We start from the raw sequence: 18686 nt of genomic DNA on the forward strand, positions 1-18686 counted from the left end.
CAGCCAACGTGTCTGTGGAAATGCATAGATTTGGGCTTTGAGATTGCATTAATATTGTCACACCTTGTGACGCCTTGTGTGATATATTATTTTCAATGAAATTCAGAAGGCCTATGCCTTTTGTGGGCTGATAGACAACCAATCACGCCTAATTGTCTTTGCTTTCATAGCAGCTGCAGTCGCTCTCATATTAAGACATATTCCATTCAAATCTCCAGGACAAGCATTTATAGCCTGAGCTTATCAAGTGGACAAAAGGTCCTGTTTGAATAATTGGACCATTTCTTATCAGGGGTGACATCTTTACAAAGATCTACCATTGACCACATCTGCCCAGACAGGAGGGTATGAATAATATCTCATTCATTTGTAACTAAAGCTTGGCCCTAATCCTAAGGGTCAAGCCATAAAAAAAAGGGTGGGGGAGAAAAAAAGGGGGGAAATAAATACAGAATTTTGCACTTTTTGAAACAACTGTAATATATGCTACTACAAAGGAAGTTGTATGGATTTCCTGCATATAAAAGCCAACTGCAGGCATCAGCTATGGTGTGGCCATCCATGGTGTTGTACCACTAAAACATACAATGAGGTATCATCATAAGGTCATGGTGGAGGTGAGTCTAATTAAAGTAGCAAGTCCATGCAATATGTAAGGGGTGGAGATTTTGCACGTTTCATAGGATATTGGAAAACAGTCCATGGTAAAAAGTTGGGTAAAAAGATCAGGTGTGAAGGGAAGCTACCCACCCTGTAGACGTAGTCCAAAAGTGGTGCCTTATGGTATGTGTGGTCTTCCACCAAAGGCATGGTTATGGGTTCCAGCAGCAAACTCAAAGGAACGGCCATGCACCAGTCCAACAGGCAAAGCAGTAGTGACACCATCAACTGAGGAAGTGAAAGAGAAATGAAAGGTCTCTGAATCAGTTACGTTAATCAAAGTGAAAAAAAAATAAAAAATAAAAAATAAAATCTATATTAAGACTGCAAAAAAGGGAAGTTGTTTTAAAAAAAACAACAAAAAGATGAGAACTGCAGAAACAGAGAATTCAGAGATACTGAAAGGTAAAGAGGAAAAAATGTAAGAGAGAACAAAGCACTTCATTCGAAACATTCCTCTGCAAATGCACCATTCCAACATGATAGATCAAGAGGCTTTAGATCTCAACCATTTCATGTCCCCTCCTTTCCAACATGTACCTTTTTGTCAGCTTCCACCGTTGAGTGCTCTGCGCTTGGCAACAAAAAGGCTATTGTGGCCACAAAGATCTGTGTTGGGAGAAAACAAGGAGAAAAATAATTGGATGACATGCTCCTATTCATCAGCTGAGTCAGGGTTGTGTGATAAAATGGCTGTGATGCTACAGGATGCACAGCATGTATATGCAAGTAATACTCTAGACACTTTGAATTGTGAGCTGACATAAATTTCACATCTTACAGATGTGTCCTCATAAGCCACTAATGCTACCAGAAATACAACTGCATGTCAGCAGGTGAGTATGCTACATTACCTCAATGATTTTCTTCGGCAGCATGGCCTCAAACCTCTTGAGGTGTTCCCAGTGAGAAATGAGCAACTGAAATACGTCACAGGCTACCTGAGCCACTGCTTTGTTCCCAAACTGGACAAACAAACAAGAGATCAGGACAGGAACTGAATAACAGTGCAGGGGATATGGTTTCTTGTACAGTGAGCAGCAACAACATCATTGTAAAAACATTTTTTAGATATTAAGTCAGTATTTTCCTATTTTACATGTGCATTCCTGAGGCAAAAAACTGCAAACAACACAACAGTTCACTGGAAAGCCTGCTATGCTTTCTGGCTGAGTGAAAATATTCAGAATTGAACTTTTTGTGGTCAATGGCCATGATTCAATTTTCTTTTGCTAATAATTAGATTTTTATTGAGAGCAGTTCTTCCCAATACAGTGAAAAAAATTGCTTAGAAAATGCAAGGCAAATAGCAATGGCATAAGCAAATCAATCTTTTTTACTCTTTTGCAGTTTATTTCCATGTGAACATGGTTATGCTTGCTGGCCCCCATTTCGATTTAAACAAGGTTATAGAGCAATAGCAAAGCATGAGCAGCGTGCATGACCCTGCATGTGCCGCTCAAAAATTTTGTAACTGCATCTCTAAAGAGAGCAAATATACTGTTTACAGTGTTAAAAATGTTTACAAGTCAAGTTTACAATGTCAGAGCTGCCACACAAGATCTAAACAGAAATTAAATATAAAAACTTTGAGATACTCCAATAGCTCAACACTGAGTGAATGAATAAGCTCACAAATTAAACAATAATTACAAGGTTCACTGACGTGTACTTGTAATGCTGACAACCCATTTAAAAGGGCAACTACAAAATATCTTATCAGCATTAGTGCTGTCTTTACAGTCAGGACAAACACAGAGATAGGCAATTTTTCAAAAAGCGCACACAACTTTGTTTAAGTAAATAAGCGCAAGGCTTAAAAACACACAAAATTTCTTGATTACACTGCTAGTTGGCAATAGGGAGAAAAAGTTTAGGCATAGACTGACTGGAACAGAATTCAGAGTAATTTCCCTTAAATTTGGATTTTCACTTACTGTGCTGATGATCAGCATAATTTCATTTCCACTTCAAACCATTGCTCTTTTACTCCAGACTCATTGGAGAAAAGCATTGAGCTACTGACAATTTTCTTTCAAATGTTGATTTCTTCAGTGATTTGAAATTCTTTGTTGAGAAATAGAATTTCCCATTTCTTCCAGCTGAATGCCTCTCAACATGTAACAGGGCAGACAATGTGGGGAGTGCAGAAATGGCCAAACACAAAAAGGGGCCCTGAGAGTTCAGCACCTGCTTTTAGAAAAGAGACTCTCAGTGCCACTCTTCCCCCTAGATCCCCCACCCAGCCTATACCCTCTATTTTGGGGCTGGCTGAGTCTGTGTGTCAAGTTGTACAGGGGAGTGATTACTGCTCCATTAGAGAAAGGGGGGTTGCTCAGGCAGGAAGCTGGGAGATGTAGCTGCTTAAATTGGTCCACATCTACTGAGAGCGAGCCGCCTGGAAATTACACCACCGCCGAAAACCCTTTTCCACGAGGAAAAAAATAAAAATAAAAAATGCATCCACTGGTTCTCTGCATCTCTTCACTCTGGGAGAAAAAAGGGTTCTTCCAAAATATACCCATGAGCCACATCACTGGACATGTCTTATTCTCACAGACTTGATATACAAAGATTATCCTGCAGTCTTTTCATGTCATCAACCATCATATCTAAAGGTAGATTGCGAATAACACAGATTTATTCTACTCAGGATATTTGTTGTTGTTCTGTCATCATTGTCACCACAGTGCAGTTATGTAAATGGTATTTGAAAAAAAAAAATGTTATTGTAAATTCAACTTATTACTGTTATTATTACTATTATTATTATATTTAACTGTGAACATATAATGTGATGCACATGCTTGTCTTGTGTAGTCACTGACCTTTAGTGTTACTCCCAAGACATTGATGGCATCTTTAACCTGGTGGTGGATGCTCTTTTGCATTAGCTCCTCACACACCCACAGACCCAGACTGCACACAGCAATGCATCTGAATGACAAGAGCAGAGTGCAAAATTAATAAAGAATTTGAATTGCAGAAACTGGATTCAGAATACTTTTCTACAATGAAAAAATATGTCAGCTAAATAGGATGTAAAAGCTTTACATAGACTGTTAGCAAATGCTCAGTTGCCATTAGTTATTAACATTTATTTTGCTTAAAGATACAATTTATGTCAAAGTAAATGAAAGAAATTACAGCGATGCAACCTAAGGCGAAATGAGGATTCCAAATATTTCTAATCATACCTGGCTCCTTCACAGTGTTCCTTAGTTGCTGCTTCTAACAGGATGTTGACCAGATAATCCTGAATGAGAGAAAACAGATTCTTGTCAAACGTAATGTAAAATATCACCACCATAACTTGTAACAAATGATCAGATTAGATAAATGAGCATATGTTGCCTGTTTACCTTGATGTCCTGATTGCCTACAACAATGTCATCAGAGTCAGGTACATGCTGCAGTACAGGAATCTGAAGGTAAAGGTTGGGGAAACACACAAGAGAACCCAGGACTGTCTGAGCTTCCATCCTTGGAGCCTGGTGGAGATGTGTAAAAAAAAAAACCAAAACAAAACATACTATCATGAATTCCCCACAGCTACAAGAAAATAACCCAACTTCTAGGAAACAGGAAGCATATTATCAGGGGAAAAGGGATTGGAGGGATCCAGCAGAATTAATCTTGTCTTTATTCATGATTCCGCTGATGCTCAGCAGAATCTCTTGACACATGGTAGGCATTCTTCAACAAAATGACAAATTTTATGTACTTTGGACACAGTTCTAAAGCAGATTGTATACACTATAATACCTGATGTGTTGCTGTTACTGTGAAAAACAAACAATAAATCTGTTAGGAAACATATTAAATTATCTGGTAGCCAAAACAAAAAGTAATAACATATAAATGTGTCTGAGGTGTGACATTGTATGAAAATATTGCTGATGTTAAGACTTAAAATTGAGAGTGCTCCCTTACTGACTTACTAAAAGCTTAATATCCATGGAGCATAGTCTGGGAATCACAAGGCATTGAGATTACATGTGGAAAGACTGTGCATATGATGCAACGATTACCTGTTTGCATTTGCTATCCATGCTACAGCTATCCATGTTGTGTTTAAAGATATTAATAATTGCAATTATGTTTTTTCCACAGTCAATTAACTGACTTAAAATCTTATCAACATTTAATTCATTTAATGACCCATTTCATATTTCTATTTAAACCATCAGAATAATCACAATTATTTCTTTAATTTGTAAATATATTTGTAATTAATGCAGCTGTTCTCTTAGGATTTAAATATTTCAACTGTGCAATTAAGTTGGTTAGCGCCCAAAGATGGCGAGGAAATCATAATGAATTATTGAATGGTAATTCTGATACAAAATAAATTCTGTATTTTTAAGTTGAAGTTGCTAAGTTCTACATTACAGAAACAGAAATTGTCACAACACAATTGCATTCATGATTGTCTGGCACCCAAAAGAAATGAAAGAAGTTTCAAAAATGTGTGTTATTCCGTCACTCAGATTGTTTTCTCCTAGAATTGCTACTAGATTTCTAAAAACAATTGGAGAATTTCAATGTCAAAAAGCTGCAGAATTTAAGAAAACCATTACAGGGGCATATTGTTATTCACAGAGCCATCAGTTGCAAGTGAATGAATGAATGTGACAGTTATTTGGCAAAGTTTCTTTAATTCTCCGCTCCACAACAATTGCATCTGAAAACATGAATTCTGAAAGATTTTCAGAGACATTATTCAAAACTTTTCACTACGTACATAATTTCCCAACTTTCTTGATTTTGCTTTGATTCATATAAAAAATGTGACTATAAAGAGTGTGTATACCTCTGGGGAAATGGAGCTGAGGACACAGGCAGCAGCAGTGATGAAATCTCCTAGCAGCATGGTGAAGCCTGGCAGGCCAAGGAAGAAGAATCGAGGGGAGCAGGAGCGGATGATAGTATTCAAAACATCCTGAAACCCATACATAGAAACATACAAATAAAATCAATTTCCATATCTATCCATAGACTAATGTTTTGTACTTCTCTGTTATGTTTATGGTTAGGTTGGATTTTTACATTCAGTAGTAATATTTTGTAAATGGACCACCATGAGACACAGCAGCGAGAAATCTTTTTCCTCCAACAGGTAAACTAAGCATTTTAAGTGTGTTGAGGAGAGTAAGGCACTCAACAGTGCATGTCACTAAAGGACATGACAGGGAAAAAACTGAGTGTGAAAGAAAGAAGGAGGAACGAGAGAGGCAGCAGATGGATTGTTAAGAGAGGATAAGAGGGAGGACAAAAGACCTCAACTTTTGTGAGTCACATGTATATGTACGCACACAGGCAAACCTGTAATTAAAGCCAGAGACAACGTATTGTTTTGCTGAGGTACAGGCGGCTCAGTGGCAGATGGGTGCTCTTTCAACATTGACATATGCTGTGCTGCAGAGGGCTTCGCACAAACTGCTCAAGTGTGTACACTGCACTGTAATACCATGCTGGCAGAGAGCATAAAAGGCTGTTAACAGGTTTTGCATCCTACATTTAGATAGTAATGCTGCAGCCAAGAGGTTGATTTACTTTGAAAAACAAAACACACACATGCTGGTATGAGAATTCAGCATCTCAGTGAGGGAGAGAAATTGTTCGCTTTCTTATCAGAGACATGTGTGTGCATATCTGTGTGCAAAGGCAAGGTCCAGGCTAGAAACACCTGCCTTCTTGGCCATAAACTTGTGTAAATCGGACAGTTCAAACATTAGCCTGTTTCGAGCTGAACCCAAGGGAGCCTTTGCAAACATTCAAGCACACAATTTCTCTCTGCCAACCACATACACAGTACCACCTATCTATCTGTGACATTAATCACCTGAGCTTTGGTAAATAGGGAATGCAGGTGAACAAAAGAAGAATAGAATAAACACACACAGAGGCAATAAATAGGAAGTCAAACCAGCACGATGCACTGCATGTGGAAAAGTGGTGTAAGAGCTTTAGGATTGAGGGCCCATTTTACCCTCATTTTGTTGGTAATTGACCTCTGAAGCATAATGTGCAGTGCAGTCAAAGGTAATTAGCATGTAACAAACTGTTGCTTGATTGTTTGAAAAGAGCATTTCAGAGGAAGCCACAAATGTAGAATGCAAAGTGTTTTCTATTGTATGTGTAAGTAGAGGGAACCCTATTTGAGGTGTGTGTATAGAAATGGGAATTTAGCTCCGCAAGTGGTGCCGTGTTGGCAGTAGGAATGGCCCCTGCACCAACAAAAGGTGCATTAACGTAACTCTGAACAGAGCTACCTCAGGTCTTTTCATTTAGCCTCATCTTCAGGAAAGCAATTGTCCACCTGTTGGCTTCCGGGGTGACGGGGTTCACTGCAGCACTGCATCACTTAGCACAACATTGGAAAGTTTCAGTCTCATTTGCTAAACGTGAGCGTTCAAGTTGAACAAGGGATTGATTCTTTACTGCAATTCAATACCGCTGCCATTACTATGAATATGTAGTTTACCTGACACAAGCTGTTGGGACCATCTCTAACAGCTGGAGATAAACCAGAAAACCCAGCAAGATAATTATAAAGCAAGAGGTGTAATCAGGGGTCTGGGGTCAACTGTCACATTTTAATATGGTAGAATATGAATTAAACAAGACCTTTTAAAGTGTGGTACAGAATGACTAAGTAAAACTCTTTCTCCACTTGTACCTAGCATTTTAATTATTAGCTCTTACAAGCTTAACTAATTTAATTGAAGATGAATGATTAATAAAATGCTTTTTTTCCAACCATGAAAAGGTGCAATAAAACACAATGTTTGTGAACACTTCACAAAATATGGTGTTGACTGTTGAAGTCCAAAGAGTGAACCCATTAGATTGATTACTACCATTGTGCTATGTTCATGCCTTTGAGAGACCAGTGACCAGAGAATGACAGACAATCAGGACAATAGCCCTGACCTTGGCACTCTTCTCAGTTGGAAGGAAAACACTGAGGGAATTGTCATTTTCCTTTAAGCTTAGTTGATTATAATGGCGAGAATGTACACTGGGATTCCCCTTCTTGTTGGCATGGCTGTTTAACACAGTTTTATTATTAGATAACCGAGGAGTATAAAAAAAAAAAAAAAAAGCTCATCCCATGAACTCGGGATATATTAAAATACAAATGTACATAAGACACAAAATATATCTAGGAACTAAAAATAAACAATATAATTGATTCAAGTAAGCATGTACAATCAGGATTTTCTTCAGACCAGTCTCTACAGTAAATATTTAAGATGAAAAATAATTGTGTCGGTAAAAAAATTTTTAAAGACCATATATGTATGAAAAATTTGAAAAACTTTTTGTCTTTTATTATTTTGTTGTTTTTTTTTGGGGTGAGATGGGGGTCGTGCATAGAGCCAGAAGGAGGAGTATAGTAAGAGCCACTTTCTTATGTTAAGCAGGCGTGCGGCTGTCCTCTATTGTGTGGCGTGAGGACTCTTTTCTCCGGCCAATTTGAGAATGCTTCAGTGGCCACCGTGGCTCTGGCCCCCTGACGCATTATACAGAGCCACAACAAAAGCTGGAGAATGTTGCCTCGTCCCTCTGTGTGTGCCCCCCTCATTGCTCTACTCTACCCTACGTTCCCCAGGCTCCCCTCCCGCTCCTTTACACACTTGCACAGACACAGGCAGGCAGGCCTACTCTGGGCCCCTGGCCGACATGTCAGTCTAACGGAGCGCGACAGACATCAATCCTTAATTAATCACGTATACACGGCAGGGGCTCAAAACATTATTTAACGACATGGAAAACATTCTAACAAGCTTGTCGCATTGCCAAGGTGCAATAGAAACCCAACTAGCAGGGTACACACACACACAGACACTTTTATCCGTCCTTTGTTTTGGTGCATCCACTAATTTCTACTTAGCTTTGTATGGAATCACTGGATTAAAATACAAGGAAATGTGTAGCTAAAGGAGGTGAAAGATGCCAAAAACACAAAAGCATTCTTCACTCTGGTTGGCAGATAGTTTTCAAAAAAGACTTTTAACATTCTTAAATTGCAGTGCACCCATCTGACCCCATGTCTTCCTGCCATTTATGGATCTCATATGATCCCTAAATGTGTGATTCTTTCGAATTCACACTCTGTGGCAAGTAAACACTATTTGCCTAAATAACAATAAAATCAACAGATGAATTGGAATCACCGAGTCATAACAAAATTACACGTGAGGGAAAAAAGGAGAAGGGAAACTGGCAATGAAATCTAACTGTGTTTAGAAAAGGCCTGTGCATGCACCACAAAACTTTGACCTGTGCACCATCTAGTGCTTGACAGAAGAACAGGCAACTTTGCTGAGGCACTGCCTGCTGGTTGTACCTGGTCATTGCTGGTGAAGCCCTTGTGCAGGATGTAGAAAAGGTGCACCAAGAAATCACTGTTGGGCAGCACATCCTGGTGCCTTGTCATCATTTCACAGATCAGCTTGTAGGCCTGAAGCTTTCCAGTTTTGTACTCTGCTGGACGCATGGTGGCCTGAGAAGGAGATTTTATTATGAGGAATTAAACACTTATCATTTTAATGTAAATACAGCCACAACTACTGCTCTTTTTGAATGAGGCAAATTGCAGTTTTGATGTGATTTTAATATATAGCATTTTTTTATGCACATGGAGAAACAGGACAATTAGATTATGCAAATGTAACAGGCTGTCAGTTTATTTATTTTGCTGCTGAAGGTAATAATTTAGTCCTTCTTACATCTTAAAGCTGCTCATGTAAAAAATTATAGCATTGCTTTCTAAGCATGTGAGGATAACCTCACAAAAGCAACTAGCAGCTATTGCAGTTACATAGATTTGCCAGGGTGAGTTTATTAAATTTCACATGGTGTAAATTTTTTTAACTAAATTAGGACTGCCAATCTAACCCTCAATTTGTTTCTTGTTTGCATTTTACAAAATGTTGATGTTATTTAAAGTCTTGATTGCTGTGTTTTGAGTGCGGCTGTGCATTATTGATACCCTGAAGAGCCAAGATGCAAGCATTCGCAGAGGAGGGATGAAGGCAGGCTGGGGAGGAGAAGACTGGTTGTCCACACTGATCCCAAGGTTATCCCGAATCTGTGAGCATACATTTGAACAAACAAGTCAGGGAAAAAGCCTTCATGTTTATTTTTTGCAGTAAAGTTTTAAGTATGTAAAAGTACACAAAAAAAGTATGTTAAGCTTATGAGGGCTTCTGCGCATGCCAACAATCTTTTTGAAAGATGGCAAGGGATTGATTTCCATTTAAGAAAGCAGGCTTCATAGGTGTGTGATTGGGCCTCTCCACCTTACCTTGGCCAGTTTGTGCCAGAGCTCATAGAGATAGGAGAAGACCTTGGCATGGATTTTTGGGCAGCGGATGCTGTTGACATCTCCCAGAATACCCAGTATCCTCCTCCAAAGGACGAAGGCTGAGTCAGCATGCCAACCAGTCAGGGTCCCACCAGCAATGATACTGACATCATCAGCCAGACACTCACTGCTGTCTGTGTGGTTGGAGAGAATGTTTGAGGTGATTTTAGATTAGATTTTTAGAATAAATGAATGGTAATACTAATATTTGCAGTTTCCAGAACCTAATACAAAGTAGACCAGTTTTTTTTTTTAGTAAATTTATGATATGGGATTCAGTCAACAAATGCAAAATGGCTTTTAAAAAAGCAATTACATGTTGAGGCTTGTTTGCTTTGCATACAGTAGTGAGCCAACCTGCTATTGTCTGAGCAGTTGTTGACAAAATTCTTAGTCACTGTGAATTTTCCCAGATGCATAAAAGTACTAAAATGTTTACTGGCTGAAACCGATCAAAGCACTGAAACACTTTCGGGAAATAGGAGAAAAAGTCACATGCAAAAGCCAAACAAACTCAGAACGATCTGTGGGAGTACAGTGCCACCTAGTGGGAAATAGAAGAATGGTGGGAGGGACAGCAGAGCCCTGGAAAGGACAGAAATGTAGATGAAGCAGATCTGTGGTTATTTTATGCATTTATTTATTTATTTTTTTATCGTTCCTTTCTACATCCAAGGAAAAATTCTAATGTAATTTCATATTTTTATTTATTTATGTAACCAACCACAAACTGCTAAATGAATGATTAAATTGTGGAAAAATTGTGTACAAAAAGGTTAGAATGAAAAATGTAGGACAATATAGAACATTAAGAGTCAATGGAAATGAGGACTCTATGATCTATATAATGAGTAGCAGCTAGGAAGCAGTACCCAAGTGGTGTGGCATGTGTAAGACAGACTGATGCATGTTGTCGTCCAGGGGGCAGTCCCGCGGACAATCTGTGTGTACCAGCAGTGCTGGTGAAGCAGGGGGGTTCTGAGGGTAGTGGTAGTGGTTGTGGTGGTGGTAGGACGGGGGTGCGGAGTGGGGAGGGAGAGCACTCTCGGGACCTGAAAAAGTACAAGGGGAAAGGGGTAAAATTGGGTTTGCGGAAGGGATCACAGACAAAGGAAGAGTGACAGCTTCATGATGATCACAATGCAGGACAACACAAACAAGGGTCCACATACACAGGTTGGATGAGCAAGGGGGCATTTCTCCATCAGTAATAAATGTGTGATGATTGGTTATTAAATTCACCCACAGGCCGTCAGCAGGTTAAAACACTTATTGGCTTGGCCAAAGAAGTACTGTAGGTACAGGTAGCCCAAGTTTCCTTACCAGGCCAATTAACCTGGCAATGAATAATCCCTCTGGGGTGTGGCTGTTGAGTATTTTTGCAATTCAGCACTTTAATAAAGGGAATTGTCTGTCTTCAACAAATAAAATTGTTTAATTGACACTGAATGCAGAATGAAAAAAAAAAAGAAAAAAGAAAAAAAAAAGTGCTCTGTTGTCATTATTAAAATTTTATAGTCCTCCAGGCCAGTGTAACCTGAATGGTGACTGAAGCTTTTGTTCACACAGACATACATAGACATTAAGATATATTAATAGCTAAAGTAAAATACAAATTTTATGTCATCAGGGTGAGTTTGTATCAATTGCAATACCTGCAAGAGCCTCATTGTGGCTGAGGAGCAGACTCCCCTGGCTCTGGGGGTCAGTCGTCACGTCCATGTGGGCTGACTGTGTGGACTGAGTGTCAGCTTCCTCATCAAAAGCTTGCCAGGTGACCTCAGTTTCATTGAGGTAACCATTGGATGTCTCACTGCTTATACTCTCACCTGGGTTAGTTGGAGGAATTAAGCGGATGAAGGACAAACACGTTGACACAAGGAGGATACTGGCTGCGTAAGGAAAACTATTAATCCAGAGTGTACATTATTTGATACAAATGTTTGATTTAACTGATGGATGTTAAGTAAAAAAAAAATTGTGGAACATATATATCAAAATGTTGCTACACATGATTGCAATGAATCATTGAAATCAGTGATAAAATCTTGCTTCTCTTACTTTTCTCTCTGAGCTTAGGTCTTGTGTAGTTTGTGTGTCCCTCAGTGTTGCACTCTGTCTCAGCTGAACTGCTGCTCCGCTGTATAAAGATCTAAACACAGGAAAATATTCATTAAAGAGGGTATATGTGTATGTGCAAAAATTATTTAATTAATACCACATAGTAGTATTGTACAAGATGATTCTTCTCACCACTGGCGGCTCATTGTTTTCTCTTCTGCACTCAGATGTCCTGCTATCAGAGCCACAGGATGTAGGGGAGTACTCTCTCTTCTGAGCTGAAGTACAACAAGAATTGCTATGTAAATTATATAACTACTAAACATGGCTATTGCACCATCTTCTGTGCAGAATGATAAACAGGAATACATTTTGGCATTTTTCACATCTGGCCTGGGGCTACAGATAAAAATGGCAATGAATATAATAATATAGTTATGTATAATGTCATATTTATTTATATTGCTGCTACTAGAACTTATACAACGATTATGAATAACGATAATAACCAGTTGGGATGTAGTTGTTATTATTATTATCGTTCAAGGGTGATTTGAAATCAATAACATAACAACATTTTGTCTGTTCATCAGTGAGTGCCGTCCCTGTCAGATAAAGTAATTTAACAGATCGCTAACTAAGAGTGAATTGAAATTAATGTGTGGGTTTTCCTATATTCTCTTTTGACAAAAACTCTGGCTTGGTGTGTTGGCGGGCTGATATCTGATAACACTATAATAGGCATATTTTCTTAATTGGCAGATAACTTTTCCCCCACTTTATCAAGTTACCTTACATCAAGCTCAGCTCAATTTCATAGAAATATTACCCAGATGAAAAATTTGAGGTGAAAAATGTGAGGAACTAAAATTCTTTGTTTGCATTTACCAGGTAAAGTATCAGATAGTTGCTGAGTGATGTCAGAGGTGCTACTGCTGCGTGGCAGAGGGCTGTCTCCTCCCAGATCTTCCTCTCCCCCACATTCTGACAGCTGACACTCCTCCACATCTGCCAGGACAGTTAGAGAACAGTGCCATAAGACAAAGGATATAATAACAGAAAGGGAACAAAGCCAGATACAGGATGTTTTGGGTTTTTTTTTTGGCTGTTTCAAAGATTTGCAGGCACAGTGTAAATGAGGATTTGATATATTTAGGAGAACAATGGGGAGGAATTTCAACATGCACACATGCAGAGGTGATACACACACACCCTTGTTACAGAGGCTTGGGTCAGACCCCTGAGATTTTTTCAACATGTTCAGCTGACAAGACAGTCTCAAGTTAAAACAGAAACAACTGCTCTAAATACTATCACAAGAGACAGACAAACTGGCAGAACATGAGAGTGCATATAATGGGTTGGACAGATAAGGAGGACAGCGGTCACAAGCACACAAACACATGCAGCTCTCAGAGTACACTTTACCTGAGAGTCTGTGAGAGCAAGCAGAGTTACCAGAAGAGATACCAGGCAAGAAAGAGCTCACAGTGTGGAGCAGCATAGGAACACTTTTAGTAGTGGGCAAAGCCTCGTATAGATGAACACAGTTGCTGATGGACTGGCTTCTCTTAGCTTCCATCAAGGGAAGAGAAAGGAGAGGAAGAAGAAAGAGACAGTGGAAACAGAAAGAAGGTAAAGGAAAGAAGACAGTATTCAATAACAGCAATGCACTGAATGTTGCAAAGGTTCTTCCATTCATAACTACATTTCGGGGGTAGACAGTAGATGAATCAGATTTACTTCAAAATGGTCTCTGTGCTTACCGAACTTGGAATATGAGACACAAAAGATCACAAAAGATTACAACTGCAGGGCAACTAAGCCAAGTTTCAATTCATATAGCCTGTTCTAATTTGGACTGGCCCTTGTACTTTCCAAGGCTACACCAATAAATCAGTCAAGATGATACAAACTGTTACATCAGGTTATTGCAAAAATAAAACTTCTTCTGCATCAAATCTACATTCCTGACCTGTACCGTATATGTTAAAATTGCAATAGGGAAATGTCTAAGTGCCTCAGATAACAGCCAATGTCACAAATTCATCAATGTTTTTTTAACCGGGAAGCTCAAGCTGATTTTTAGTTCTATCTATGTATCTTAGTCACAATTGTATGAATCTTAACAAAATTGCTCATTCAAAATAATTACACTAATAAGTACTGATGTTATTATTAGCCTTAAAAAGCCATTATTTGTTATGGTGCCAAAGGAAGGAAAAATTTAAATGTGAACATATTAACCATGCAAACACATTTTGGGTCAAAAGCATTATCTTGTGATTTTAGAATTTAGAAATAAATTGGTCAAGGTAGATCAAAAAACCATTCGAGCAATGACAGAGAAACAGCTAATTCAACTAGATCTCTGCATTTGTAGAAGTGTATTGAGCACTATAATGAACCATTCAGCTTTTCTCCCCTCTTTAATTATCGAGACAGAATCTCAGAACAACATTAGTTTGTGTTTGGATGCTTAAGTACAGCCACCTTCTAACAGTTGTCAATGCTAAGGCATTGCCATTGTGACTGGATAGCACTTCAGGGTTAATCTCAAAGAGAGGAATGAAAGAGGCCAGTTCTATTCTCTGCTTTCAGCACACTTTAATTATGCCTTTTAGAAAGAGAGATATATCGTCTTTGCTTCAGCCCACCACTGCTTCCTATTTATGCATATTAATGAGCATTAATTACACTCTTAATGAAACTATCAAAAACTGCCATGCAATTGATGTGTGGGTCTTCTCTTGAGGAGTACGGAGGAGGGCTGTCGGGCCTTTGAAGATCAATGTGGGAGAAATCCAATTAGGCTAAAGAAAGGAAAGGGAATTTAAAGCCGTAGTTTTTAATGTCCATCTTTGCTTACACATGGATACATGTAAACAGAATCGGTGCACAAAGATGCACACAAGAAACATGTGCGCATGTTGACAGATCTGCAAGTGCGTGAATGCATACACACAGACACACACACCCCTTCTGAGACTCCATCTTTCAGGCACAAATACATCTGCTCTGAGCTCAATGAGCTCATCATTTGAGTATGGAAGTGGTAATTGGAGAGGCGTAAGGGAAGGAAGAGTAAAGGGATTGTCTCTGTCTTTTATACACCACATTAAGATTCTGTCTAGACAAAATTAAGACAAGTAAGACAGGCACTGCAGCCAGTTACTACATACTGCTTTCCATCTTAAATTATAATTAGGCTGCCACATCCCCATTAGATAAGGGGTGTTTGCAGTGTCTGAATTGAGATAATGACAAAGAGTGTCCAATGCTGGCCTCTGACATGCCGTCAAGGGATTGTGCTGTATGTCTGCAAGTGAACTGACATGGAAACATGTTGACATTAGCTAGTGACATATGAAGGAAACAATGGGGGTCATCTGCTGGTCTCTCTGCCCGTAGTGTAGAGTCTTTCAACAACACCTGGGCTTGGGTACACATCGCCCTGTCTGAAGGGTTTTACATAAAGTAAATACATTTGATAAACCCATTGATCAGACATTTTCCTCCACAGGGTTATCAGTATTGTGTTGCTGCCTCACACAAAGCCAGATTATTAAATACATGAATATGTCTTATGTAATGTACCCTTTTGTATTGTATTTTTCCTGCTTTGATGTCTTAGTAAGTAATATACAGCTAACACAACAAAACCTTTTCCAATTTTACATAAAGAATTTACCTGAGGCTTTTTGTCGCACATTGTTCCGGGCCTTCTCGACACCTGGAGCTCCTGATGTTGTGGCAGAACGAATCCTCATAGGCTCTTGAACCGCTGGCCCACCCTGCTCCCCTTGGTTCCTCCAACTCAGCGAGAAAGTGCGTGCCACTGCCACTGCCTTCTGGGAGTCCTGGATCACTCCTGACATTCAGAGAAAGACAAGTTGCTTAACACTTAACATTTTCTTTATTAATAAATCAATGAATTCCTCTCTTTGTCAATGGAAAGCCACATCATTAGGATTGCACTTGTGTGCTTGTGTAAAAGCTTTGACACAATCAACATGTTAAAAAAAAATCTATGCGTATTGCTTTCCCTTATGTTTTCTTCTTTTAAAACATGGGGGCAGTTATCAGTGGATGACTGCTTAGTCATTCATCATAAAATTACATGTAGAAAGAAGTAACCATGAGTCAATTTCAAACCCATTTTCGTTTTTTTTTTTTAATCCCCCCATTTCTCCCCCTCACCACGTCCTCTCTGCTTCTTCTCCTTCTGTTCACTGAGTTTGTCCAGGGGCAGGTTGCCCATGTCCAGGCCATAAACAGAGCGTGCCAGTACAGCCGTCAGCGAGTCCATAATGCTGGCCCACTCTGTCACCAGCTCCTCCCAGCAGGTAAGAGAGGACAGTACAGCCAGCAGCTCGTCCCATAGCTCTCGGGAGATAAATACACACAGGTTGGCTCGAACCCACGCCACAATGATGGTCTGAATGCAGGATGAGACAATAGCAGATGAATTAGCATTGACAGACAGATTATAGCAAGAGATTCCAGCCCTGAGTAAGATGTGTCAACAGAAATTTCATACTGTTAAGACTGATTTGGTGTGATGTTGTCTTGACTTTTTGTTCGCATAAACATACAGAAAACAGCTACAGCTGATTCCTGATAATAAATAATAAATGTTAATAAATGATAATAAATGTTTTTTGAAGAAGACAATCACAAAGATTTACATTTATTCAGTATTATGTAATTAAAATGTAATGTAATTGTACATAAGTAAACATAAGTTTAAGTAATGGAGTATATAATGAATATCCAGACTGACTCGCTTTGTTATTTAATTAAAATTGACTTTATATCAATTAATGAAAAACAAAGCACATGCAGACCCACCCTAAAGAGTATAGATGCTAAGCTTTCAGCAAAGGTGTCTTTTCTTTGGTTTTCCTGTGGCCTTTTCATCACTGCCTCAGTGATCCTCAGTAGTACCTGCAACATCTGCTCCCTGCAGAACACAGACAGTAACATTGGATCAAATTGCACTTTTGAGTCATGAATCTTTCATGCATAATTGAATATTTCACTAACCATGTCTGTGTATTCATTGTATGATCCATGATCATGTGTCGGTAGATGCTAAGAACACCCTTGCACACCTCAACCTGGTTTTCCAGGAGTTTAGGTACATCTTGGCATGGTTCCAACAGGAAAACATTGGATGAGTTGGTCAGGAACACCTACAGGCAGTCATACATGATGACACAGTGAGGATGAGCAAACAATAGAACAACAAAATGAAGATGACAGAAATATTAGACAAAATGAATGCAGTAACAAAAGAATAATTGTAAGGATTCTATTGTGTGGCCTCAGGATGAAAACACAGCTTAGAATTTAGACACAGACCTGTAATGTGGGCTGGATGCCAGCCTTGATGTCCCTGTTCTGTTCTTCAGTGAGAAAGCCCCGGCTGATGGCGCTGCTGAATGAGTATGTCCTGCCCCAGCTGGATGTACGTCTGTGACTGTGACTCTCCGTCTTATTAAATACAAAGCAGGCCAATTTATTTTTCTGTATATATAACCCATGATACTAAGAATTGTACTATTTTATATTGAAAAAGATTTCCCATGTTAGTTAAGATAAGCAACTTTTATATTCTGACAGGAGCATATGATGATTTCAAGGTTTTTCAAGTATCTATAAAGCAGACCAGCAAGCCTGCTGGATCCTCCCCATCTCAATATTGGAATTCAGTGACCTTGTTTATACCTGTGCATGTATGTTGTTTGTCTCTGTGGTGTGTATCTGTTCAGAGCCTTCATCCACTTCATCTTCCTGGGTAGTTGTGTCAGGCTCTGTCATGAAGCTTGGCTTCTCCAGTAAGATCCACTTCCTGTACACTTTGATCACCTTCCTGGTTGCTGATGCCTCGCAGGATGGCAGCAGGAAAGCCTGAGGACAGACAACAGCACATTAAAAAAACAGTCCAGCAGATGGCAACATAGGGCAACACAGACTCCACATCCACTCTACATTATGACCATGATCTATTACAAAAACTCTGCAATAGCTCCAGTGCAGTAGATTTTACATTATGAAATGCAATAATGTTGCTTGATGAAACCACTATACCTGGTGGAAGACCTCGTTGACAAAATTCACATTGTCCCTAGTGGACAGCAGGATGGCATGCACCATGTCATAGACATAGCGGTGTTCCTCCTCAATGCTACACAAACTGGAATCACTGGGCCGTCGATCTGACAGTGTGCTGCTATTGGAGTGGCTCTTCTCAGGCTCCCCTGCTGGTCCATTTGTATCCCCATCTGATGTCTTATCCTTCTCCTGGCTGCTACTGCCTGCAGTGACAGTCTGACCCCCACAGAAAGACACGTAAATTCTGTACTATCCAATAGAGCTGCACATTGAGTTGAATAGTTACGCATCAGAGTGGGAGGATATAATCTGTAATGCTATCTAACTACTTTGCATTATGTGGAGAAGCACTTCTGTTTATCCAAACCTTCTGGCACACTTCAAGGACATTAGTAAGATGGACAAAATAAAGTACACGTGAATGAATACGCATGTGTATGTTTTGCCCAGGTGTCTTCATACAGAATGAAGT

General features: G+C 39.3%; 1 protein-coding gene across 1 annotated transcript in view; it reads right to left on the reverse strand.

The window, feature by feature from the left end:
* Positions 1-18686, reverse strand: part of ralgapa2 (Ral GTPase activating protein catalytic subunit alpha 2) — an 84917-nt gene that overhangs the window by 38287 nt on the left and 27944 nt on the right. Inside the window, exons 10-31 of the mRNA XM_029494312.1 lie at positions 18191-18430; positions 17828-18010; positions 17462-17593; positions 17144-17292; positions 16949-17060; positions 16298-16535; positions 15789-15968; positions 12986-13105; positions 12290-12375; positions 12098-12188; positions 11692-11865; positions 10909-11088; positions 9977-10185; positions 9662-9760; positions 9017-9172; positions 5474-5602; positions 4023-4151; positions 3858-3916; positions 3489-3597; positions 1515-1625; positions 1201-1269; positions 751-888 (exon numbers count right to left, since the gene is read on the reverse strand). Coding sequence (XP_029350172.1) covers positions 751-888; positions 1201-1269; positions 1515-1625; positions 3489-3597; positions 3858-3916; positions 4023-4151; positions 5474-5602; positions 9017-9172; positions 9662-9760; positions 9977-10185; positions 10909-11088; positions 11692-11865; positions 12098-12188; positions 12290-12375; positions 12986-13105; positions 15789-15968; positions 16298-16535; positions 16949-17060; positions 17144-17292; positions 17462-17593; positions 17828-18010; positions 18191-18430 — 3093 coding nt within the window. The remainder of the gene's footprint in view (positions 1-750; positions 889-1200; positions 1270-1514; positions 1626-3488; positions 3598-3857; positions 3917-4022; positions 4152-5473; positions 5603-9016; positions 9173-9661; positions 9761-9976; positions 10186-10908; positions 11089-11691; positions 11866-12097; positions 12189-12289; positions 12376-12985; positions 13106-15788; positions 15969-16297; positions 16536-16948; positions 17061-17143; positions 17293-17461; positions 17594-17827; positions 18011-18190; positions 18431-18686) is intronic.

Source organism: Echeneis naucrates, chromosome 22 (assembly GCF_900963305.1).
Source record: "Echeneis naucrates chromosome 22, fEcheNa1.1, whole genome shotgun sequence".
Taxonomy (NCBI): Eukaryota; Metazoa; Chordata; class Actinopteri; order Carangiformes; family Echeneidae; genus Echeneis; species Echeneis naucrates.